Below are 25,346 nucleotides of genomic sequence, written 5' to 3'. Positions count from 1 at the left end.
TTAAAGTCAGCATTTCGTAAATTCTATGGTTGTTATAATGACCTTGTTCGCAAATATAAAATATAATTGGGTATTCGCTATCCAGAGTTGTCGTTCCCACATGTTAGTAGCGTAGCGGCAGAGAACTCTGGATAGAGAGTGATTTTGGCTGACGTATTTCATACCAATTGTTCGTGGCCTTTGTTTTTATACTGAATTTGACTATATGGAATGTTTCGTCTACCTGATCAATACCAAGGGCTCAGGGCGGTGTGATCGGTCAACAGGGGCTGCTTACTCCTCCTAGGCACCTGATCCCACCTCTCGAATTTCCAGGGGTCCGTGTTTTTATGGTATTTTTTTTTTATAGATTTGCATCGTTTATAGATTTTTTTCGAGATCGATCACTGTTCGTATCTTCATCCTTTTCATTTCTAAATCTATCAAAACTGTCAGTTTTATCTCTTTGAATAAAAAAATTTTCTTCAATTGATTCTAAACATATAGTTGAAAGATGACAAATATCATACATTCACCTATTGAAGTTAGATATTACTGGCGAATTTGGTTATGTCGTAAATTGTATATTTTGTGATGACTTAAAGATCATATTCACTGTGGCAGAAATCGGCAAATAATGGGTTCTAAACTAAACATTGAAATCTCTAATTCCCCTTTTTTAATTCAACAACAATCATCAAATCAATGTGCAAAATTCAAATAGAATGGATTCAAATATACCAAAATCATAGGAATATTAACAGAGTATATTAAATCCAGTGTTTTCATTTTCGTCAGCTTTATAAACTTCCGTTCCATGAAAATATGAAAAACTCTTTATTTTCACTAAAACATCCAATCTTCTTTTGTTTTATTTTTCACTTTAAGAAATAAGAGAAGTGTTTTAAGAAATGAATTTAATAACCACTATTGGAAGCAGCTTTTATAACAAAACTGTTGCACCCAGGTTATACAAATATAACTTGGGTAGCTATTAAATCTATTCCTTATAATTTAATTTTATATCATGTATTTGTGGGGGAAAAAAACAATATCTCCTCAAAAATGACTTCAAATTGTACAAAATTTAAATGCAATGTCAAGCAATTTATATATTCATACTGTGACATACAGAACCAGGTTATAAGACGTAAACTGATATTCAGCAATTAAAATAGTGTGTTACATCCAGAATAAAATTATTACAATATGCACTAAAGGGTAAACTGACCTGGTATAGTACAGGTTACATTTAATTAGACATTCATCAGTAAACTTAAGCTTTCAGTACGCTTATATTACATAGGGCTATAATTTACAACATCGTCTTCAAACACAAGGCTAATAGGTTTCATTTTCTTTCTTTTCTTTTTTTTATTTTATCACAAACTTAGGTATAAGAATTCTACAAGAAAGGCTATTACATTTAATTAAGAAAACAGAAGATTGATCCAATATATGTCATAATAAATTTGTCCAATATGTTTTAATAATATAATGCTTGGTGAAGTCATTTTATTCAAAAATTTTGCTTTTTATTTTCATTTGCACACACTTAAACAAAATCAACCAAATTAGAGCCATAACAGGTAATCTTACACTGCTAATGTTAACAATGTATTAAGTGACTGCATCATTGAAAGCCAATACACGATCAACATAACCGGTGAAGAATTTATCAACCATTGAACTGGACTTATACCATCATGTTTATTGTGAAACCTTTGCTTACAACCCAGCTCTTGACAACAGTTTGGTTCTTATGTACATTAAAAATCTTATGCCCTTGATCCTTTTCAACAACTGTACATTTTTTATATTAAAGTATTGCACCCAAGTGTCAAATCACAATATTCACATAAAACAAGTGCCTAAGAAATATGTATGTGAGAAAAATAAAAAGACACAACTACTATAGGAAAATCAACTGATAAGTGTTAGAAAACTACAGCTACATGTTTACAACATAAAACATGCACATGTTAGCTTTAATCTCATGTCACCTCATCTACTTGATGATTTTCTTTAACTACAACAATCTCATATTGTTTTTGTTCTTGTTCTAGATGATAGCTGGCTCATGTAAAAGTAAGATACTTTATACTGAAAATTCCTAATCACTGTTGTTACTTTACAAAGAGAAGAGAGATATATTACAATAATCTGACATACAGTATAAGCAGAATTTTTAGTGAGGATCCAATTTTGGCATTATTAGTGAGGGTTTGAGATCGTCAAAATGGAACATCGCTAACAATTTATTCCGTATTGGTTGTTATAGATGTCTTTCTTTACATTATAAAATCACTAAAAATTATTTTTCACTAAAAATATATACCGATTTATTGAAATAAGTCGCTAAATATGCATTTTGCTAAAAATTCCACTTATATGGTATCATATAGTCTGAGAATTTTCTCCTGGATCCTCCTCCCGCTCCTCTTTCAGGAGAGAAGTTAGATCCCCCACAGTGAGACAGTTTTCCTCCGTATCATGACTGGAGGCGGTGGCCTCTGCTGATTTTAACATTTTGTACATTTTCTCCTCTATCGTCCCTCGGATCACAAATCTGTGGACTTCAGTTGGTCTACAAGGAAAGTATACGTGTATTAATTTATGGGTTTTCATCTTGTATACTACATCATACTACATCTCCTTATTTGTCTTAGATCTCTCATATTTTCTATTCTACTGGTCAACAAAATGTTTGAGATATTCTTCTCTTAATGCAATTACTACAGCTTTGAAATCTTTACCAAAAGAAAAAATTACAACTGGAATGATATCAAACTTTTTTTAAATTTTAATACTTATTTCCTTACCTGGTCTGCCCGATTCTGTGTACTCGTCCGATTGCCTGCAGCTCCTGCGCCGGATTCAGCACCGGTTCCACCAGTAGAACGTACGTAGCCTCTATCAGATTCAGTCCGTTTGCACCAGAATGAATGGGAAGAAGCAACACTGTTATGTTCTCATCTGACTTGAAGGCAGCCAAATTTTTCTTAAAATCAGAAACAGTTTTCTATACATGTCAAGTCTGTATAAACAATACATTATACTGGTATATTAATATGCTATACAGTATTATTAATTTCTTAATTTCAGCGTAACACTTATTTTAACAAAATATAAGTCATATAACATGAACGTTTTTTAATCATTTTTAATATTCAAATTATTCTGATGAATACTTACCTGAAATTTACTACCAGAAAACAATGTTTTAAAGGTTATTTCATTTTCCTCCAATGCTTGTACCAGGATGTTCAAAATGTCTGTCCACTAAATATATTTAAAAATTATTAATTTCACAAATTCTAATCCAGCATAAACCTTATCAAACATCCTATATGAATAACAGCCATCACAGTGGATTTACAATACAAAGACAGCATATGAATTTCTACATGTAAAGTACATTGAATTGATGCTTTATTTGGTAGACAAAATAAAACTACCAATTTATTGGTAAATACCAAATAAAATTTGTCTATACTCAGCCTTGTCAGAGGATGAATCATCAGAGAGAACTTACAGAGGAAAACAGAAGAACTTTAGCACCAGGGTCTTCTCTCTTTATCTGCTTCAGACATCTAATAATCCCAACAATCTTGGTGGAGTGACTTCCCTTTGGGCATAAGAGAATTCTCATTTATACAAAAAAGATAGTGAAGTTCAAATATTGTTTTTTTTCTTGGATCAAGAATGGATTGAAACAAATAAATAATGACACAGTGTTCCTTACAAGATTCTGTCAGTTTGTTTAAAAAAGTAACAGTCACATTTTACATGTACATGTACTGATTGTGTGTGTATATATATATATATAATATATATATATATATATATATATATATTACATTGATAAAATCAATAAAGAAAACAGCCAAAAAGAAAAACTGGTTTACAGTAATTACTTTGTTGCTTACCTGTACCCTTGTCTCTACATCTTTATCCTCATCTGATTTGACGGTGCTGACGTAAGAGATATCACTGTGGTATGTTTTCTCCCGGCAGACTGCACATTTAACTAGACGGTTACGCCCCCCAAAACTGTACTGTTCGCACAAAACTCTAATACAGTCTAAGCAGTAACAGTGACCACAATGTAAAACACACCACTGCAAACAAGATACAACATTTAAAATTGCATTATAATGTCTTCTATTAAAAAAAAAAAAAAAACAAAAACAAAAAAAAACAAAAAAAAAAACAGCTTTTTCTCAGTATTTTCCTTCAGAAACCTCTCGGCTTACCTCTTTCCCGAGCTCTTTTTGACAAATAGGGCAAAGGTCAGGATTTTCTCCCATCTCATTGCTGAGCTGTGCCTACAAGAACCATTTCAAATTTACACAATATACTCTGTGATAAATTGTACACCCTGCCATATATAATACATATCTTATATTTAATATGTCCGTAGGTGAAACCATTAGGGCAAGAGTAGTTTCATTTGTTTAATAATTAATGAATTTTTCTCCTATCATTGTGTTGTTTTGCATGCTGCCAATTTTCAGTTTACTCAATAAGAATGCGTTAAATGTCTCGTAATATCATTTTTTCCAAACAATTTTTATGGCTATATAATAAAAATTTTCTCAAACTTTGCAGACTCCCCATATGTTGGGTTTCATATTCCATAATCTCGTATATAATATTTCCAAAAAAATGGGAAATACCACTCACTGCACTCCCTATTACTTCACACAATTGTTTAAATTCTGCACTACCTTGGCCAGGTTCTGTAGATACAGGAGTTGTCCTAATTTTTTTCTGAGTTCATTCTCACTGATTGTCTTCTCTGACAACAGCTTTAATTTGTGTTGATCCAGCTGTACAAATAAAACACGTAAAAATTAGCAGAATGAAAAGTATATTCTAATGTACAGTATTCAAAGGCTTTCTTACTTTGTATAACATTGTTCTCACCAACAGGTTGGGGAGAAACGTAAATTCCGCTATAATAGTGGTATTTCACTATTATAGTGAAATTCCACTATATTTTCAGCCGTATTTACCCTCAATTTCATCAAATAACATGCTTGCTGTTTAAAGCGCAAGTCATGGTGGGTATAAAAATGGACACTAATTGGCACCCTTACATGTTATGAATTTTATTTAATTTTCTGCCGATGCGTTTAATAATGCGAACACACTTTTTAAAAACGGAAGTTACATTTTTAACATAGCAACCAGTGATTTCGGTAGTATTCAAGAAAGACTGAATCTCAATTTCTCACACACGTGTGCACAAATTAATGCTTGTAATAACTTTCAACCAGCATTGAAAGAGGTTTGTCGAATTTACAGAAGAAAGGATGATTTGTGTCTACTGGCAATATCTATTTGTTTAATAATGTTGATATCAAGTCCTGTATACATGTATTACTATCCTAATAAAATCATGTTTTCTAATGCTAACAATTTTTTCTTCAGTGTACAGATATCCCAGTTTTTAATTTCAATACCCCATACCTCAGAGGGTTCTAGAATGTTGAGCTGGTTGTTGTCTGGTTTTGGTTCGTCTGGTAATCTCAGTCTCAGTCTGGTTGTAGCCATACTCAGTTCATCAAAGGAGGAAACATGAGCCTTACACTCAATCCACAACACTCGCAGTAACTTAGAGAAAAATTATAACAGTTCTAATAAGTTAGACATGCATTGGTATTGAACTTCTGTTTCCATTTACAATATTTTTCCAAGTGTTTTAAAGACAGCAAGAGGCCAATGGGCCACAACACTCACCACTTCCTGAGGATGCTTGCATATTAATATATGACTAATCATGACCATGTTATTCATTTTGTTAAAGAATTTTTAATTTGATTCTCTATTGTGGCATAACTCTACCTCCAGGGGTCAAAAACTTGAATCTTCATGACCTAACAAAGTTTGCAATTAATATCACTTATCATGGCCCTATTGTTAGTGAGAGGAAGATTTTTAAAGACATTTTTTCTTTATATTTTCCCTTGTAAAGCTCTGATCCCATATTGGAACCCAAACCTACCCCTGTGGGTCATGATTTTAACAAACTGAATCTGCAATACCTGGGGATGCTTTCATATTAATCTCACTAATCATGATCTTGCTATTCTTGAAAAGATTTTATACATTTTTTCCTATATATTCCAATATAGAATTTTTATCCCTACTGGGGCTCCACCCTATCCCCATGGACTATGATTTGCAAAATTTGGATCTGGTCTACATGGGGATGCTTGCACATTAATATCATTAATCATGGTACTTCCATTCTTGAAAAGAAGATTCTTCAAGAAATGTCCTGTATTTTTCCATGTAACACATTGGTTCTTTACTGTGTAACAGTGACCCCAGCCTACTCCTCTGGGAGCCATAATTTGAACAAACTTGAATTTACACTATGTCAGGAAGCTTTCAGGTAAGTTTCATCTTTTTTGGCCCAGTAGTGCTTGAGATGTTTTTTATGACACCCACCCTATTTTTGCTTTTCTTGATTATCTCCTTTTTTAAGAGGCCATTGCCAAACATGAATCTCTTTCCCACAGGAATACTCAAGTGTCAAGGCACAGTAGTTCTTGAGAAGATGATATTGTGAAAAGTTCATGACAACAATGACAGACGATGGACAAAATTCAGTCAGAAGTACTCACTTGAGTCTTTGGCTCAGGTGAGTAAAACCAAACATTTTGTGTATACTAATATAAACATGTACAAAGATAATTAAATTGGTCTTACTTTGAATTCCTTTTTTAGTTTGTCCATGATTTCAATGTGTGTCTGTCCATAATGAACAAGATCCCTGTCCACTGTGATAAAACAACAATGAAAATATTTACAATGTTAAAAATATATCCTCCAAGATAATGGACAATAAAAGACATGTTATTCAGAAAAATATTTATTTAAATAGAATAAAACACTGCAGCCGTCTTACTTGCATGACTCCTGGCAAAGCTGAGTACACTCTTGAGTGCTTTCTCCATCTCACTGTCTGCCCAGGTACCCTGACGACGAGATCCCGACGAGACTTCCGTGGTGTCCTCAGCCAAGGCAAAGGCTCTGGGGGAGTCAGAAAAAACAAAGAATTCCGTGTATTAGTACTATATGTGTCCTCTGTACACAGCTTCATATCTCTAGTGAAATGGATAGGTTTATTTATATTCTTTGAAATATGTACATTCATTATTTCAGAACATGCATTACTGAATCTTCATTCATAACTGCTGTAATTGCATTTTGTAAATATACCTCTCTTGAAATGAAAACAGTTTGGCTTCATAATCTTCGAACAGGAGGTGGATTTTACAGAAGGAACAACTGGAAAATGGAGTTACAATGTATTATTCATCACTGTCAATTAGACTTCCATATAATCTATATATAAACATTTTATGTAATACATGTACTTAAAAGAAATCTTCATATTCATATTTATTATTATTCATTATTACTTATATGTATCCCATTCTGGTACTCTACTGTCTCTTCTTTACCTGCTTTTAACACCCTCTACAGGCCTAAGACAACACTCTACTGTCTCTTCTTTACCTGCTTTTAACACCCTCTACAGGCCTAAGACAACACTCCACTGTCTCTTCTTTACCTGCATTTAACACCATCTACAGGCCTAAGACAACATTCCACTATCTCCTCTTTACCTGCTTTTAACACCCTCTACAGGCCTAAGACATCATTCCACTGTCTCTTCTTTACCTGCTTTTAATGCCCTCTACAGACCTAAGACAACACTCCACTGTCTCTTCTTTACCTGCTTTTATCACCCTCTACAGGCCTAAGACAACATTCCACTGTCTCTTCTTTACCTGTGTTTAATGCCCTCTACAGGCCTAAGACAACATTCCACTGTCTCTTCTTTACCTGTGTTTAACGCCCTCTACAGGCCTAAGACAACATTCCACTGTCTCTTCTTTACCTGTTTTTAACGCCCTCTACAGACCTAAGACAACACTCTACTGTCTCTTCTTTACCTGCTTTTAACGCCCTCTACAGGCCTAAGACAACACTCCACTGTCTCGTTGATGAGATCCTGTGAGGGTTCTCCTGTGACCTTGTTCAGGGCCTGCTTTAGTTTCTCATAGGCTGATTCCAGGGCCATCATTCTCTGCTGCATCACCAGCTCCAGTCCATATACATTGTGAAATCTGAAAATAGTTTTTCAAACCAAAATGATAATTCACTAATACATTCTTTTCTAAATGTAAATTTTGATTCAATGCTGGAACAATTAAAAGAAAAAGATACATAGAAGATTCTTTTTGCTCATCTTATTTCTAGTACATTTAATTTTTCAACTAAGTAAAATTCTCTGTCAGGAAAATAAATGATTTCTTATATTCTCCAAGATGGAATACATTTATATCCCTTTATTTTTCCAAGACCTCTTTACTTATGTTCTCCCCTTTTCAGCACCCCAAGCCTTCTTCAACAATGGAGCATTAACTACTTGTGCCATTGCCTTGGACACTAAGACTACTAAGTCTGTGGTTGCATATGATTTTAAAAGTTTGTACAGTAGTTACTAATGACTTTTTTAGCCATAACCATGGAGAATGATTGTACATTAACCTTGGGTAACTAATGAAAATAAGCCCTCTCCCTTTACTCCTTACCAAAATGGAAACTACCAGTACACTAGTCTGTTGTTACTTTGACTCCTTAAACCCCTGCCATGGAAACTGACTGTACACTAATATGTAGTTACTATGACTACTTACGCCCCTGCCATCGAGATTGACAGTACACTAGTCTGTTGGTTACTAAGGTCATTTTTCACATGGTCAATCAATCTGTCATCAATGTCTCTCTGAGCTGCTAACTGGATCACCTCTAGCCACCATTCCTGACCCTCCATGAACTACAAAGATAGCAATTATGACTTAAATGACTGAACATATGGCTTTATAAGGAAATCTTTACTATAGAAATAATAATCCCTCCTACAACACATTTTTACAGACTTGCACTTGTTCAACTTAGTCTTTATTTCTGCTGATTTACAATATTTACTCACCTATAAGTCAGTTTTTGGGGGAATTAAATTTTGATCCAAAACTCTGTGTCCAACTTATAGGTAAGTCATAAAAAGATTTGTATTTTTCTGGATGGCGAAATTTAGTATTTTATAAACATTTCCCACAATTATCTGGAAATTTTATATCATTTATGTATTCTAAGATTGTGCATTAACACATGTAAAGGTATAAGTATTTACATATTTTCATAACTTTATTTTTATCTTAAGTGTGCATTACTTATTTTTTTAATTATTCAAAATTACATATCAGCGTCATTTCTTAAAATGTAAATTGAAACCAGGTTAAAAGATCAGAGCATTGATTTGAAATTATCAACTGATTCTGGCAAAAAAAGCTGTACCAACTTATAAGCGGGTCAATGGCAAATCCCTCCAAACTAACCTCAAATATACAACCGACCTATAGGCAGACTGACTTATGAGCGAGTATATACGGTAAATGCACTTTAGATTTTAAATGTAGCACAAGGTTTTGATTTCATCTTTCAATGCACAATTTCTACAACTCAAGTGTCTAATTTGTGACTATTTGACTATCATGACTTTCTAGGATGTTTTCTTGTGAGATTCTTTGCCTTGTGCTGTTTACTACTTAGATATATTGTACCTATTAAAAGTGCAAAATTACACATGTAAATAAGCGTAATATCTTTGTCTCCCTTCCTCTAAGAGCATGTGGAGTCTAATTTTTTCCACATCTTAAATACTGACCTCCCTCTGCAGGTCCTGAAGACTCTGTGTAACTGGGGCCAGCTGGTCATTTACAGAGTGGACTACAGTTCTGGACTTTGTCAAGTATTTCACTTTTAGTTCCTCCATCTAATAACATACAGTATATAATACATCAAATGTTTTTTTTAGGGGGGGGGGGGGGGGCATTTTATCACTAAAAATCATATTTACACCAACCTTTATCCATCATAACTTAAGCTACAATAATGTAGCCCTCTCCATCTTTTTTTATCTTATTTGAAAAAAAAGTAGGAGAGGGCTATTTATTGCAGCAACATATTAGTTGAATTAAACTGCTGCACCATTTACCTGTTCTTTGAGCTGTCCATCTCTGAGTGTTGGCTGGACCCCTTCAGGTTTGGACTGCAACATCTCATCAAGGTTGTACATGGCATGAAGTTGTTGGAGGTCGTCGGTACGGAAACGATCTTTGTGTTCCACAACTGACCTCAGGACCTCCCTATACATCTCAACAGCATCAACAAACTTGGGGGATAAAAAAAATCGATAAATATATCTCACAGAGTATGCTTGCTCAATCTAAACACATTCGCTTATTGCATTAACAAGCATCACCACTTAGATTGTTTTCAACATCAGATAGGTTTAAATTTCTTTAAGTAATAGAGAGGTTGAGATTTCATACGTGTACGTGTACTTCTAGTAGGGGAATTCCCTAAATTTCTTGCGTATTACGTCATCAGTTTTGGCGTTGATAAGTTTTCTACACGTTCCTACAACTTGTAAAAAGGCATCTACACGTAGGTGTAAACTTGTACAGTGTAGCTTTTTCAATAAAAACTAGTCAATTTATGTGTGAAACTGTTATTGTTGTTAATTATTTAGGATGTTAAGTTTCATGAACACTTATTTTAACCATGTTTTGTTCACTAACTAAAGTCAAACTAATGTCACAAAACTACTAAATAGTGGAAACAGAGACACCGATTACAGTCTACATGTTCATGTTACACGTCATTAAAATCTCAACAGACAAATTACAAAAAATGTGTACGTGTACGTCAAAGTTTGTGCACACGTACACATACGAGTACAAGTTTAAAATCTCAACCTCTCTAATATTTCATCAAAACCTTTCTCTTAATGCAAGTTGAAGGAAAACAGAGAGGCATTCTAAATTTTGATAACACAACTCGATCTCATTTATAATAAAAAACTAGAAATCTGACCAGTCAGCAAGGGCCCCGCTGAGGGGTAGAAATATAAGGGTGCAGATTACGGGATGAGAATTTTACTTGATTATAAAAATTTAAAAATATATAAAGAAGAATAAGCAACTGCAACTGCTAAATATCCAACAACCTGTAAATAGTATCCTTGTATTTACATAAGGCAGAAAAAACATCATATCTATAATGACTCAATTAAATGTATATTTAAAGAAGAATGAAGCATGTGTTTTCTAAAATGCCAGTCTTCAGTGAATGCAAATATCACCCAGGCTTGACCTTAACTTCAAAACAAACATCAGTTGCAGACAAAGGTGTTAATTAATCTTAAAATGACAGAAACACAACCCTCTAAAATTTTCTGCAACCAGCAAGATAATTAATCCCAGGGGATTAATTATACTGCTCTCTCAACCTTTTCTTCTAAATTTACAAGAACTTTTTCAGCAATGATAGAATGAGGTTATTATCTGATTACCTCTTAAAATAAATAGTATTCTTGAATTTACATAAGGCAGAAAAAAGAAAGAAAAAAAAGAAAATAATTATAAAAAAGATATCTTTATCTATATCTTGTTTTCAACAAAATCATAAATAACTCATTGTGTATTTTACCAAAATAAAGTATGAACATTATTTAAATCCACATATCAGAGAATGTAAACATCATTCAGAATTGACCTTAACTTCAAAACAAACTTCATTTGACGACAGAGGTGTTAATTAATCTCAATGTGACAGATAAAGATAAATGCTTTGGATTTTCTTCAAGAGAAAAGTTAAATAATCCCAAGAGACTCATTGCAGCCTTTCATAGTTTACAATAGGAACATTCTCAGCAGTTATCTCTCTTTGCCGATTCACTCTTATATAAAGTAAAGGAATCTACCCCACCACCCCAGCTCCAAACCAGATGACATAGAGAACCAAACTTAGCATCAAAATATGTCTTACTGCCTATCAACCAACATACCAAATTTGAACTTAATTGGTCAACTCTAAAAAAAGTTATTAGAAAAAAACAGAAAATTTGTGGATGGAAGAATGACAGACGGACAGACAGACAGACGGACAGACAGAGTGATTACTATAGGGCACCCGCAAATCCTTGCGGGGCCCTAATTATTGCATAATATACATGTAAATTTTTAAGAAGGGGTAAGGATGGGAGAGAGGGGACTTGCAGGATATTTTTCAGATGTAGAAATAACTGAATGAACATTAATGATGCTGTCAACTGTATACATTTACATATACTACTGACATATGACTCATGGTTTTTCATTATACCTGTTCATTAATGATGTACCAACCAGCCAGACCATTAAAAGCTGCAATCAACAATCGATGACTCTCCTCGCACTCTGTCCTCGTCTTCTTGGTGAGGGACTCTAACAATTCCTCCATCGTCATTGCACTGTAATAATATTAGCTTTATTTGCATCATCAGGTAACTTTACCATTGCAAACCAAGAAATTCAAATACACATGTAATGGCAAATGGGATGTATTGATAACACGTAACATCTATAATGCATAGCTGTTAAGAATATTTTCAAAGACTTGATACTAGGATAAAAAAAATTTTTGTTGTTGTGTAACTGACCTTCGTCTGAGATGGAGAGGCAGGAATTCTCCTTTAACTGCCTGAGGATGACAACAAGCCTGACGAAGTCTGAGCAGGGGACCCAGCAACTGACAACAGAACAACAACAATGTATAATATGATGACAACAAGCCTGACGTAATCTGAGCAGGGGACCCAGCAACTGACAACAGAACAACAACAATGTACAATATGATGACAACAAGCCTGACGTAATCTGAGCAGGGGACCCAGCAACTGACAACAGAACAACAACAATGTATAATATGATGACAACAAGCCTGACGTAATCTGAGCAGGGGACCCAGCAATTGACAACAGAACAACAACAATGTATAATATGATGACAACAAGCCTGACGTAATCTGAGCAGAGGACCCAACAACTGACAACAGAACAACAACAATGTACAATATGATGACAACAAGCCTGACGTAATCTGAGCAGGGAGCCCAACAACTGACAAGAGAACAACAACAATGTACAATATGATGACAACAAGCCTGACGTAATCTGAGCAGGGGACCCAACAACTGACAAGAGAACAACAACAATGTACAATATGATGACAACAAGTCTGGTGTAGTCTGAGCATGGGACCCAACAACTGACAACAGAACAACAACAATGTACAATATGATGACAACAAGTCTGATGTAGTCTGAGCAGGGGACCCAACAACTGACGACAGAACAACAACAATGTACAATATGATAACAACAAGCCTGACGTAGTCTGAGCAGGGGACCCAGCAACTGACAACAGAAACAACAACAATATAAATATTATGAAAATAACAACAACCAAACAACTAACAACAGAGAATACATGTATACTCTTGTAAATAATGTAAGTAAAAGCAAATAAAACAATAAAAAACCATGACAAAGTCCCTTTCATAGTTTTAGAGTTTCATCGAACTGCATCTTTGTGAATCATAAGGCAATTGTTACTATCATTTGTACATTAAAAAAAAGGACAAAATAAATTATGTGCACAGAAGGTGCATAGGTTCTTAATGCTCACTTTGTGGTGCCCACAACAACCCAGCATGTTGGAATTTAAGATATGAACGTACCTGATTAGCAGTGGCTCTATCCAGGCTACTAAGCTTTACAGTGGGGTCTCTCCACTTATCTAGCTTCTGAAAAGAAATTAAAACATCTGTTATGTGTCAGCTTTTATCTCTATGAGAGTGCCACAAGAGTTATGTGTGAGACTGACCTTCATGGAGTCGCGGATGCTGATGGTATATTGTCGTCTGTAGAAATGGTCCTCCACAGGAGAAAATGTCAGCCAATGAACATGCTCCGTCTGCTTAGGAATGTTGATCTGAAAAAATGTCAAAGTCCAATTCACAGTCCCACTAATAACACTAAAATCGTAAAATGGATAATTTGAATTACAAGTTTAGTACAGTAACAATGAATTTTGAAACATTAGTTACTTTCCTTCTTCATGTGTACTGACCTGATTAAGGACGTCATGTTTCGCCGTCCTCCACATCACCTTGGAGACCAGATCAATCATGGCTTCCTTCTTCCCATAACAGAAAGGTTCATACAGTAGTTTGGTCCACCACTGCTTGACCCAGTATGGATCCACCCCTAAGAACAACAGCAGGCCATAAAGATCTGTCGTAAAAAAAAAAAAAACAGGGATAATGGAGAGAAAGACAGACAGACAACAATACTTTCCAGTACCTTAATCATTCTGGCAAAAAAAGAAAACTGCATGTTATCTCTTAGATAACTCCAGTTTTAAAGACACATTTTAAAAGTATCATTACGGAAAACAATAATAAATAATAATATCTTTAATATTTGACAATAATATTTCATTCCAAACATCACCTTCAATACTTTTCTGTATTGGCGTGCCTGTTACACACCACCTATTTACAGCACTCAGTCGCAGAGCCATTTCAGCTGTCTGAAATTTAAAATATCCCAGGAATAAAGTTCAGAAATAATTTTGAATCATTTCACTCCATGTTTTTGTCAAAAGTTTTTAATTAGAAATTGAGAGGCAGACATACCTTGGTTGTAGTACACTCCACCATCTGAGCTTCATCCAGACATATCTACTCAGAAAAGGAGAACCAAAATAAAATACACAGATCTCAACAAAATTTCATATAGATTTAGATGAGTCCATTCAGATAAGGAGCATAAAATTAAATAGATCTCAATATGTAGAATGTTAAGATGTATATTGTAGAATGTGTTATAAGAAGCCAGTACCCCTTACCCTCCACCACTCTACAGCAGTGATAGGACTAGGTGTGGCCATGAAGCGTTTGGGATGTCGGAACTTTCTTCCATTCTCACCTTAAGACGGAGAAAAAATTGTCATTTGTGAACTTTAACAATCAATAAAAACTTATTTTAGTGCAGTATTAACTGTCTGATTGGTACGTACTATTACTGTGAGGTAGGTCTACATAGTTGATCTCACTGCGGAGGGTTTCGTATGACGTGATTACAATATCCTGTCTTGCTAACATCATCGGTTGGATAAACCTCTGCTTGTTAACACCATTGTATACCTTTTGTTTGGAAAGTTTTACAATGAGTAATCAAATGAAGCAAAATAAAACAGCTGACAAATTCAATCTATTTTTATGGATAAGTAATTGTTCAACAGGAATTAGATATGTATGGGGGTAAAAACATGTACTGACAAAGACTTTGAGGGATTCTCTTTTGATGTGTTTCTGGATCTCCTCTGTCCACTGATGACTTATTGCTGCTGGGGAGATTATTAAGGTGGCTCCTGATTTAATTGGCTCCTGCAAAAAAGTTTTCAATAGAAACTTACGCCAGATCACTAAAAAAACTAAATTATTTTCATTGACCAATTAAAAAAGTTAAAGGACTTTTCTATATTATTACTTGAATGACTTAATTTAATGGAGACTTACTGCTAAGACAAGGCAGTGAGGACATCTGTACTGCCCCCTAAATGGATCCTGAAGGTCATAACCCACACACTCTGCATGCTGATATAGACCACAAGTCACACACTGAACCCTGTGTAGCTGGGTTCGCGACCTATTGACCTTCCTTGAGTCATTGGCTGTACCACAGATACACTCAAAGAAGTTTCTAGGAGCCAAAGACTCTGTGTGGTCGAAAATGTTCTTACTGCGGAACTGGTCCTCAGGAACCAGTTCTACAAACCTGTTCATACTTTTCTGTCTGACTGGAGTCTTCTCTTTTGGAGGTTTCTCCCTGCCTTTACTTTGTCTCTTTGATTTGGACCTTTTTGATTTTGTTGTTGATTTCAGTTGTGGATTTTGTTGAGTTTGCAGAGGGACTTGTTCTTTACTGTTATTGAGAGATTGAGAATTTTCCATGTAAGGATGATCATGTATCCTTACTTCTTCAAGATGTCCTAATTCATCTCCAGGTAAAATTTTCACAATATCAGTATCATCTGCACACTTTTCCACATCTCCACTTCCCTTTAAACCTGAGTCTACACTATTCACAAGATCTACATCCATATGTACCTCTACATCCATACAATGATCTTTTTTAAAACCCCCACTTTCATCTCTATTGGAGCAATCTGATTCTATGGCAGTTTGCGGAACAGAATTGTTTGAGTGGAGGAGGTCATTGTTATGGCTGGATTCACTTGATACAGGGATTTTCTCAGAACTGTCTGTGTTGTTAGATATTTGTGTTTCTATAGATCCACTGTTGTTAGTTATTTGTGTATCTATAGATCCACTGTTCTTAGTTATCTGTGTACCCATGGACCCACTATTGTTAGCAGTTTGTTTGTCCACAGATCCACTCACCCCTGGACTATTTATTTCTTTGTCCATGGAATGGGATTCACTGTTGAGTGGTTGGGTAGGCAAATCACCAAGTTTTCCTAAATATGTGCCCACATCTTGGGTTGTATCTGATAGCTCTGAATTACAGAGGTCTCCTACATCAGCATCCAGAACATCATCTTTTTTGTCTAAACTTTGACTTGTACTTGAATGGTCTAAAGAATTAAGTTGACCATTATCACAACCATTATCATGACCTTTATCATGACCTCTATCACTGTCCAGTAATTCTTCTTCCACCTTCCTCACACCCTCCAAAGTGAATTCAACATCTGAACTTTCAAACCTCTCACTTTTCTGAAACATTTACATATAAACTATAATGAAAAACAAATTTCATTGAAGTGCAGGATGACTTACATTCTTACATAAGACTCTACACCTACCACAGAGTTGGGTCCCCCCCCCCCCCCAATGAGATATTTGTAAAATGTCTCTGGGGTTGGATAGGAGGTGATTGCTTATAATCAAACAGAGGTATTACAACAAAATCAATAGTTTCTAAGCTGAAAATGTTGATATGCATCATGCATTCACATACATTATCCTTTAGAGTTTCCTCTGATAAGAAATGGAAAATATCTCTATCTTTAAGAGACAAGTTTGTGAATTACTTGATATTCTGACAATGTAGTAATTCTTTGGGGTGGATCCACATTCTTTCGTGGGTGGAGGATGATACATGCTAGTACTTCCACAGTTTTCCCCAAACCCATTTCATCTGCTAAAAGCCCTCCAGGGGGTGCTGTTATAGACACTGGTCGATTTCTCAGAAGGCTGAAAAGTACAACTATTACATTTAATAGTCAATAAACATTCACCTTCCTAAATTTTCTGTGTCATAAACATGTTGTTACAAAAAAAAACTGTATAGCAATATTATTATAGATGTGAATGTTAGGAAAATTAATTTGTAATTTTACCTTCCGCCAAGCATATTATAGTATAGCGTCTGTTTGTCTTTTGTTTCTATCACATGGTAAAGGGGATGGAGGGAGAATTTATCTGGAAAAATTTTAAACAAATCGTTTAAAACTAATCAGGAAAACCTTTTATGTACTGTAAATCGCTTTTTATTTGCTAGAATTTTATTTTCATGTAATTACATGAGACAGTGTCCTCAAGGAAATTTTATTCTCACATATACATGTACATGTATTAGTATTCCTTAAGATTATATATAGATCTAGAGCAATAACCACAATTCATGAAAATTTTGTCTTTCTTATAAAGACTTTACTGTTAATGAATATCTAGCGAAAATAAAGTGTCATGAAAATTTTGTGATCTACAGTAGCTAAAGATACATGTAATTCAATCGTCTTTTTTTACAGGAAACAAGATGTTGATACCTTCATTTTTGTTCTCTTCCAGACAACCATAACGTTCCTTCTGTAACATCCACTTGACCCCTCTGACCTGGTACGGTCTGAGCACAGGTCTCAGCCAATCATGTTGTACGTCCACACTGATCTTTAACTCTGTGTCATCATGCCTCTGTTTCACCACAGCATACAGATGTTCTATGTCATGGTTCCTAACACATGGAAGATGGGAGAAGTCTGCAATAGATGAATCAACTGAAGAAATATGACATAAACAATCTCATTTTTTTGTACTGGTATATATTCTTAAACAAAGCCATAAAATCTTATTCTCAATGCAAATTTTCTGATTGAATGCATATTACGTGTTTATTTTCTATTAGAGAAATTTTATAAATATCATATTATTACAATTTTCAGCTTGGATATTTATCAGCTCATATTTTGCAATTACATTAGAACTGTGAGAGCACATATGTGATATTATACCTGGTGGTTTCAAGGAGAAGAAATATCCAATGACATTCTTTAGAACTGTGCTAGTTACTTTGGACTTGACTGGTTCACTGGCAAATGCTGGTCTGCTTATCAACCTCTCTGACCCAAACACAGTCACATGTAAGACGGCTTCTATATTGTCATAATGGCCAACACACTGGAGAAACTTACACTCGCTTAAAGATTTTAACACCTACTCATAAAAATGAAAAAAAGAATTCACTTTTTTTTGAGAATTAAGATTAACATGATTCCTTTATAACATCCACTTTTGTTTCATTATTTGCATCCCTAACCACACAAAATAACAACAAACATGACACAGGTACTTAATAAAAAATGTGCATTTTGGAAATTTTCTCCAAAGTTTTATCTTTATCGAAATCTGCATCCAGTAAATTTTAACTGAAATAGAGCATAACAGTTTCTATGATAATTTGGCAAAGAAAATGGGGACAGAAGTTGAATGCAGAATGTACACATAAAAAATAATACCAAATTTAAAGGAAAATTATTTTACATTGAGAATCAGCAATAAAAGCTTGAAAATCAAATTCATTCATACTTTATACTTTAGAGGAAAGGGATTGTCACATTTTCTTTTATACATTAAACAGTCTGCACCTGTAAAGGTAGATCCAATTCAGCACACCAGAATAATCTTTGAAATTTCTCCTTTGGTTCATTTTCATCTGCTTCACAAGTTTCAAAATACAGCATATTATGAACCCTATTTTCCAAATCCTGTCCATGGCTTTTGTGGACATACAGCCAATACTCTCTGCACTCAGGTAACTGGGATGGTACAGGTGGAGTGAAACTCTCATTTGTAATTTTTATTTTAAATGTCCCAATTTCAAAATACTTCCCTCCATCATGCTCAGGTTTCCTGCAGCTTAAAACTGGCACATACATTATACATTCCTTCAAAATTAAATTAAACATGTCATGCATCAATTCCTGTGAAAAGTGATAAATGTGTTGATCAGGCTCCTTTCTCTGTTTTTCTTTTGAGGAGTTAGTACCCGATTGTTGAACTTCATGTAAGAGACATGGGTCATCATCATTTATAATAGACATGGACCCTCCCTGATCTCTTGCACCAAGTGTGTCCATGTTCCAAGTCAAACATCTTTGTTTCTCTTCAGAAGCTCTTTGTGGATTTCCTTTTCTTTTCACCATTTTTATATTTGTCTTGGGTGGGAAGTGTCAAACTGCTACTTTGAGTCAAAGTGTGATGAATATACTGGGATATTAAGGATGTAGTACTGTTTATCCGTTCACATTACACAAAAATTTATGAAAATATACTTTCATCACAGTCAATCATACTGGTCTGAAATGAATTTATAATGGTGGTATCTCAGAGGAAATTCGAAAGACATGATTAGTCATATCACAGTCATGTTAAAACAATAAACAAGTCAATAACTTACTTCACAGCTCCATGACTGTATCGAAATGTTGCTCAAAAATAGCTGACAGGTTGCAAACAGTACCGTGACAGTGTCACCAAACTTGCAGTCTTGCTAAATGATAAATCAACTGTCAAGTGCTATGTTGACATTTTTTTTCAATATCCATCCATTGCGTAACAAGATTACGATCGTAATGCACAAAACGAAAAGAGATGACTCTTAAACCCCCAAAATATGTATTAATCGTTTAAAATATTGTTGAAACATTAAATAATTCTTTGAAATATTAATACAAACATTGTGTAGAAAATGTTACATTCAAATAAAATATGCACTACCTTGTTACCGGTTTTCGTTTTACCAGAATCAATTGTTATCAAAACGAGGCTTGTCTTGTTTTGATTTTAAGAGACTCCATATTTGTGGCGGATGGTTAACGTAGTCATCGTGAAATCGAGATCCATCGAGCCCAAAAGGAGTGTCTTATAAGTCACTTTATCGTGTACTGAGAAAGTGAATACATTCCTCAATCCTAACATCCACATAAGTGGCTTATTGTATACCATATTTTTATTAAATTTGACTTTCTTCGAACCGTGCCCATCAACAAAAGATGGCTTGCGGTGCTACTCTGAAAAGGTCTCTAGAATTCGATCCGTTACATAGCCCAGGTCAAACCACACCAAAACGAAGAAGATGTATGCCCATGACCCTGTCTCCATCAACTCCTCCGACTAAACAACACCAACTTCAACCTTCGCCTTTTGGAGAAGTTGGACCAAAACTAAGTTCAGGTAGTGTTTTTTTCTGGTTTGAATTATTTTGAAAAACGCCAGATTTTCTCTTTTTAATCCTTTTTATTTTTCTGAGCAGTAAATAGTTAATGGGAAGTTACGGTGTCATTTAGGTCAGAACATTTCTTCTCATAATGACATGTGTAGTGAGTACTTTTTTCAGGATTATATAGCAACATTTGGTTGACAATAAGATTTCTGTCCAATTATATTAACTTACTGCATATTAATTAGTATACTTACAGACTTTAGCATAAAGCCTGTAAAATTGGAAAAAAAAGAAAAAGTTGAAACATTCTGTTTCAATATACACAGCTAAAGATGATTCAAGCCATTTCAAGGTGTGTTTGGTTTATTATTTTACAGAGCAAATTGCCACAAATTTAAGTCATGAAATAAAAAGAATGCAGAGAAGGAAACAGTTGCAGTACCCAGGATGCCCTAGCCCACCAAACATGTCCCCTCCTCATGAATCTTCCTCCCAGTCGTCACTCTTGGACCTCCCATCAGGATCTTCATCATCTACCTCGCTGTTCAATGCCCTTTCCCCCAACAAAAAAGACATTCCCATCTTCACTTTCCGGCAAGTTAGCATGATTTGTGAGCGCATGCTAAAGGATAGGGAGGACCAAGTACGACAGGAGTACAATTCAGTACTCACATGCAAACTAGCAGGTATTTGTCTAATTCATAATGTTTTAGTTTTGAGATGGATCAAGAATTGATATTTGCTTTAGTTGGATATTGGATATAAAAATAAAATGTAATTTTCACAAAATTATGAAGCTGTATATATTTGTAATATTCTTGTGACATTAACCCCCCCCCCCCCCCCCAATTTAATGTTTGAATCATTTTACCTTTACAAGAAGAAGACAACTTTAGTATTCAGTTGGTTTTGTTATCTTTTGTCATTTATTTGAATGCCTTAGAAATATGAGTAATGCAAATATTAGATAAAGTCTTAAATCTTTTTTTTTTTTTTTTTATTTCAGAACAATATGAAGCTTTCTTAAAGTTCAATCATGACCAGATTCACAGAAGGTTTGGCGATACACCAGTAAGCTGTAAGTGTCATGTAATCTAGAATAATAGTCTTGTTCACAAAAAATCATCCGATTAATTTTCATTGTAAGAGAAAATTATAATTTTGTTCCTTTTCACAAGAATTCTTATGATTTTCCCAAGTGCAAAATTCTGTCGTACCTTTACTAGGGCTCTAAAACCCTCTCATAAGGATTTTAAAGCTGATTTTGATGTAAAAATATAACAGATAAATCGAAAATGCTTTCTTGATGAATATCTTAAGCAGGAACAAAGATTTCTTTAAAAAAAAAAAAAATTCAATACCAATTCTGTTATTTCTATGGTTAAAATTTATGCCATTTGTAGTAGTTCATTTGGAGGAAATTTTCAAATATAATATGAAATGAGTTATTTGGAGTTATTTGCATTAATTTCATGACCCCAAACATTCCTAACAAAACAAATAAATCAAAATGCAATAATTAAGAAAGAGGATGTGGGCACGGAACATTCAAGAGTAGAATAATAGTAATTGTGTTAAGCAGGGAAAATTATGAGTATTATGCAGAGGCTCCCTACCAAACTTACAAGCAATACGAGTAAAGTGTACAACAAAAAGCAACCCAAATGAAATATTTTTATCAACAACAAAGGAATTATCGTTGATTTATAAGTGTTGCTTTAAGATGAATCAACTTTTTTTTATTATTAATGTTTCAAAAGAAAAACAGCTTTCAGTACTTTTTGGTCGTCATCAGGGTTCTAACTAGGATTTTGCTAACTTGAGTCCCAGGACTCAAGATTTCTGAGAAGGTTGCGTCCCAGCTAAATTTGATGCGTCCCAGAAAAATTATGTTGAGTCCCAACTAAAATATTGCAGTATTCTTCCATCCAAACATCAATAAAAATCTTTATCATTTTATCAGTTTGTTTACGCAATATTAACATATTCAAGTATATAAACTGGTAATGCATTCAAGCCATATTCTAAAATACACGCATAATCAATTGCCATAAAAATAACTTGGTGATTATAAAGCTAAAATTAACTGTTGCATAATCAACTAGTACCCAAAAGTTGACTGTGTACAATCACAGGTGTCATGTGCAATGAGGCGTAACTAATCCTGTCGGTCGTCTGCACTGGGTGAAATTCACGAGATAATCAAGCCCCATTGTGTATACAAGCAGTAATTATGGTTTCTGCATGTAGATAACACTCAAGATTCAAAAGTGTTTTTTTTTTTTAAGTTTGGCATGCGACACTATTATGACTGGACTAATAAACATGAAATATCTTATGATCAATCCCTGTTTAAAAAAAGTGAAATAAGTACAAGAAAAGTTGTTTCTTGGATAAACTTTATGATAGTTACATGAAGGTTTCGATTAAATATTTCTTTGACAAATCCTAACATCTAAATTCCCCGTTTTCGAAATCTCCCGAATTTTCTCGCTAACGAGGACGCGTCCGATCACGAGTCCGCGGACGCATCGTTTTTAAGAACCTTGCGTCCCAAGGAATTTTACTGCATCTAGGACGCAGATTCTTGCGTTAATGAGAACCCTGGTCATCTTGGTCATAGGCAATAAATTGTTGAAGAAATCAGAAACTGGAATAAGAATATAGAAAGAGTTTACATGGTCCATCTCTAACTATATATGCACAATTTAAATTATTATTCATTTTTTGCAGATGTTTCATAAAAGAGAGGATTGGAATGTTCCCAATATGTGTTCTGATTGACTATAACACTGTGGAATGGAAGAATTAAAATTTGATTGAGTATTTGGACAGTAATCTTAAAGGTTCACAAACTCTCTGAAAAATGCTTAATGTGCTTTTTTCAATTTTCATCTAATTTTGAGTCAACAGCAAAAGTACCTGTGTAAAAAGAAACTGAACTGACACTTTTGTGCTGTGTACAAGTGTACTTGTGAAGTTTGCAAGTGGTTATTTTTAATGCTTGAAATGGAATTTAAAAGGAAACTCTGGTGCCAATCTTTATATCTGAACAATATATGTGACTCCTCTGCATTTAATTTTGAAGTGAAGATGTGGAACTCTATTGTTGGCTCAACTATTCAAGTTGCGTATTAATTCTTACGGAATACATGTCTATTTTATATGTGAAATATATTCCAAAACATATGTTAATATTTATTTGCATGAGACAAGTTATGTACAATGTATCTATATCAAAACTGAAAATTATGATTTGATAAAATATATTAAGCTAAGGCCAAAATGTTTGTTTGTTTGGAATTGCCCCACACTTCATTGAAATAAACCCCCCTCCCCCCCTTGACCCTCTTTAAAAAAATAATAGTGACCGAAAATCAGATTTTTTTTTAATTCTTGGCCTATTATCACATGCACTATTGAAACAATTAGCACTGGATCTAAGTAAACACAGAGATCTTGGGATACACTTTTTACATTGAAGTAAATAATTGAGATTGTCACCATTTTAAAAAAAAAATTTAATCTCCATATGGGTTCTGGGTCTGAAACTCCTAGGCAGCAATTCCAAACAAACATTTTTCTTAAGGATGGCTGGAATATTCACCTCTCACCACCATATTTTGAATTGGGGAGGGGGAAGGGTGTCAACAAACAATGTCTTTTTTTACACAGATGAAAATTCATTTCAAAATGTACATATTAAATGTGTAATTCTAAAGAATATGGTACATTGCTTGGTCTGGTGATATTAAATTATTAATCATAAAAATACCTACTAGATCAGCTGAATCTTTTGGGGTATTTTATTTTGGAGTCCTAAGTTCTTGTTGCTTTTTTAATTGCATTCATTTGGCTTCCTTCAGAGAAAGTGGTTATCCTGGTTAGCATGATGTATTGATATTTTAGTTTTGTGAGTTTTAACACAGGTAGTGTTTTAAGTTATCTAAGTAGATTAATTTGTAAATAAAAAACTGTTGTGAAAAAGCTGCTGTAAATAAAATTGTTGAATAAAGTAATAATGAATCATATTCTAGTGTCTTTGATTTTGCTTTTGGTAAACCTCAGTCTCAAAAAAAAGTAAAGCAAGAATATCTGGCCTCATTCCTCCTCTTTAAGTTTCATCGTACTATTGCGACATCGTAATCGCGCTATCGCACCATCACTTCATGTCATCGCGGTATCGACCAAAACCTCGATAGTGAACTACATTGCCATATTTTTTTTTTTATCTTCAATTGGATTATTGTGTGCATAAATTCCATTAATTAATGTGTACAATAATAATTTCATTAATTCAATGAATGCGCACATTAGCTCGTTTAGAGAGAGCAACTTACTATTAAAAAAGTGATACCTTTAATTCAGCATGTCCATAATTTAAATAATGATCTCTTCGATTAAGTTGTTGCTCTCTTTACAAAAGAATATTGTGCCCATTACTTTATTCCTCTAACAAAATCGTTGTAAAATAATCGATATGAACAAATCATTCATACCGAGGTTTAACAATTTTTTGCGAGAAATGTTTGCTAGTTGCATAAGTGGCGAACGACAAGTATTCTCGGGGACAGTCTGTAAACTATCAGAGATGCATGTTCGGTGGTTAAAACTGAAATCTGAAGATAACGAACAATGATCATTCTCAAAAATTCAATTAAACAATACAAATTGCGAAAAGAGCTAATACGGACCTCTGAAAGCAGGAGGAGTAAGTACCCCCTTACGAATGCTCACATCCACCGTGTGCTCCTTGTCTTAAAAAAATCCTTAGAAATTCAGTGTGAAAATGATCACCAAACAATTTGTATGAAAGATGACAGTATACATCCGACCTATGTATTTTATTTGCAAAAAAAAATGTTGTTTCGACCATTGAATTTGCAAAGTATTAACTTTGAACAAGATTGTTGATATCTGCGTATCAT

General features: G+C 34.3%; 2 protein-coding genes and 1 long non-coding RNA gene across 3 annotated transcripts in view; 2 read left to right on the top strand and 1 right to left on the bottom strand.

Annotated features, from left to right (window-relative positions):
* Window positions 1-25,346, top strand: part of LOC133186153 (uncharacterized) — a 235,607-nt gene that overhangs the window by 77,507 nt on the left and 132,754 nt on the right. The window lies entirely within an intron of this gene.
* Window positions 1,951-19,455, bottom strand: LOC133185579 (E3 ubiquitin-protein ligase SHPRH-like). Its single transcript, XM_061320881.1, has 31 exons — window positions 18,842-19,455; window positions 18,209-18,410; window positions 17,747-17,956; window positions 17,318-17,399; window positions 17,009-17,171; window positions 15,471-16,691; window positions 15,231-15,338; window positions 14,969-15,095; window positions 14,798-14,877; window positions 14,586-14,630; window positions 14,401-14,479; window positions 14,018-14,181; window positions 13,772-13,879; window positions 13,626-13,691; window positions 12,548-12,636; window positions 12,232-12,358; window positions 10,061-10,237; window positions 9,731-9,838; window positions 8,700-8,839; window positions 7,953-8,126; window positions 7,213-7,281; window positions 6,899-7,023; window positions 6,700-6,770; window positions 5,455-5,598; window positions 4,710-4,811; window positions 4,236-4,307; window positions 3,909-4,100; window positions 3,515-3,607; window positions 3,175-3,261; window positions 2,802-2,980; window positions 1,951-2,566 (listed from the first exon to the last, which is right to left on the bottom strand). The coding sequence occupies exons 1-31, from the start codon at window positions 19,397-19,399 to the stop codon at window positions 2,377-2,379; spliced, it is 5,352 nt and encodes a 1,783-aa protein (XP_061176865.1). The 5' UTR covers window positions 19,400-19,455; the 3' UTR covers window positions 1,951-2,376.
* On the top strand, window positions 20,019-24,449 carry LOC133185578 (akirin-2-like). Its single transcript, XM_061320880.1, has 4 exons — window positions 20,019-20,429; window positions 20,796-21,104; window positions 21,425-21,496; window positions 23,152-24,449. The coding sequence occupies exons 1-4, from the start codon at window positions 20,249-20,251 to the stop codon at window positions 23,160-23,162; spliced, it is 573 nt and encodes a 190-aa protein (XP_061176864.1). The 5' UTR covers window positions 20,019-20,248; the 3' UTR covers window positions 23,163-24,449.

Source organism: Saccostrea echinata, unplaced genomic scaffold, assembly GCF_033153115.1.
Source record: "Saccostrea echinata isolate AGI-Se365-2 ecotype Australia unplaced genomic scaffold, CSIRO_AGI_Sech_v1 ptg000012l, whole genome shotgun sequence".
In the NCBI taxonomy this organism is placed as follows: Eukaryota; Metazoa; Mollusca; class Bivalvia; order Ostreida; family Ostreidae; genus Saccostrea; species Saccostrea echinata.
This window is presented reverse-complemented; position numbering and strand designations above follow the sequence as displayed.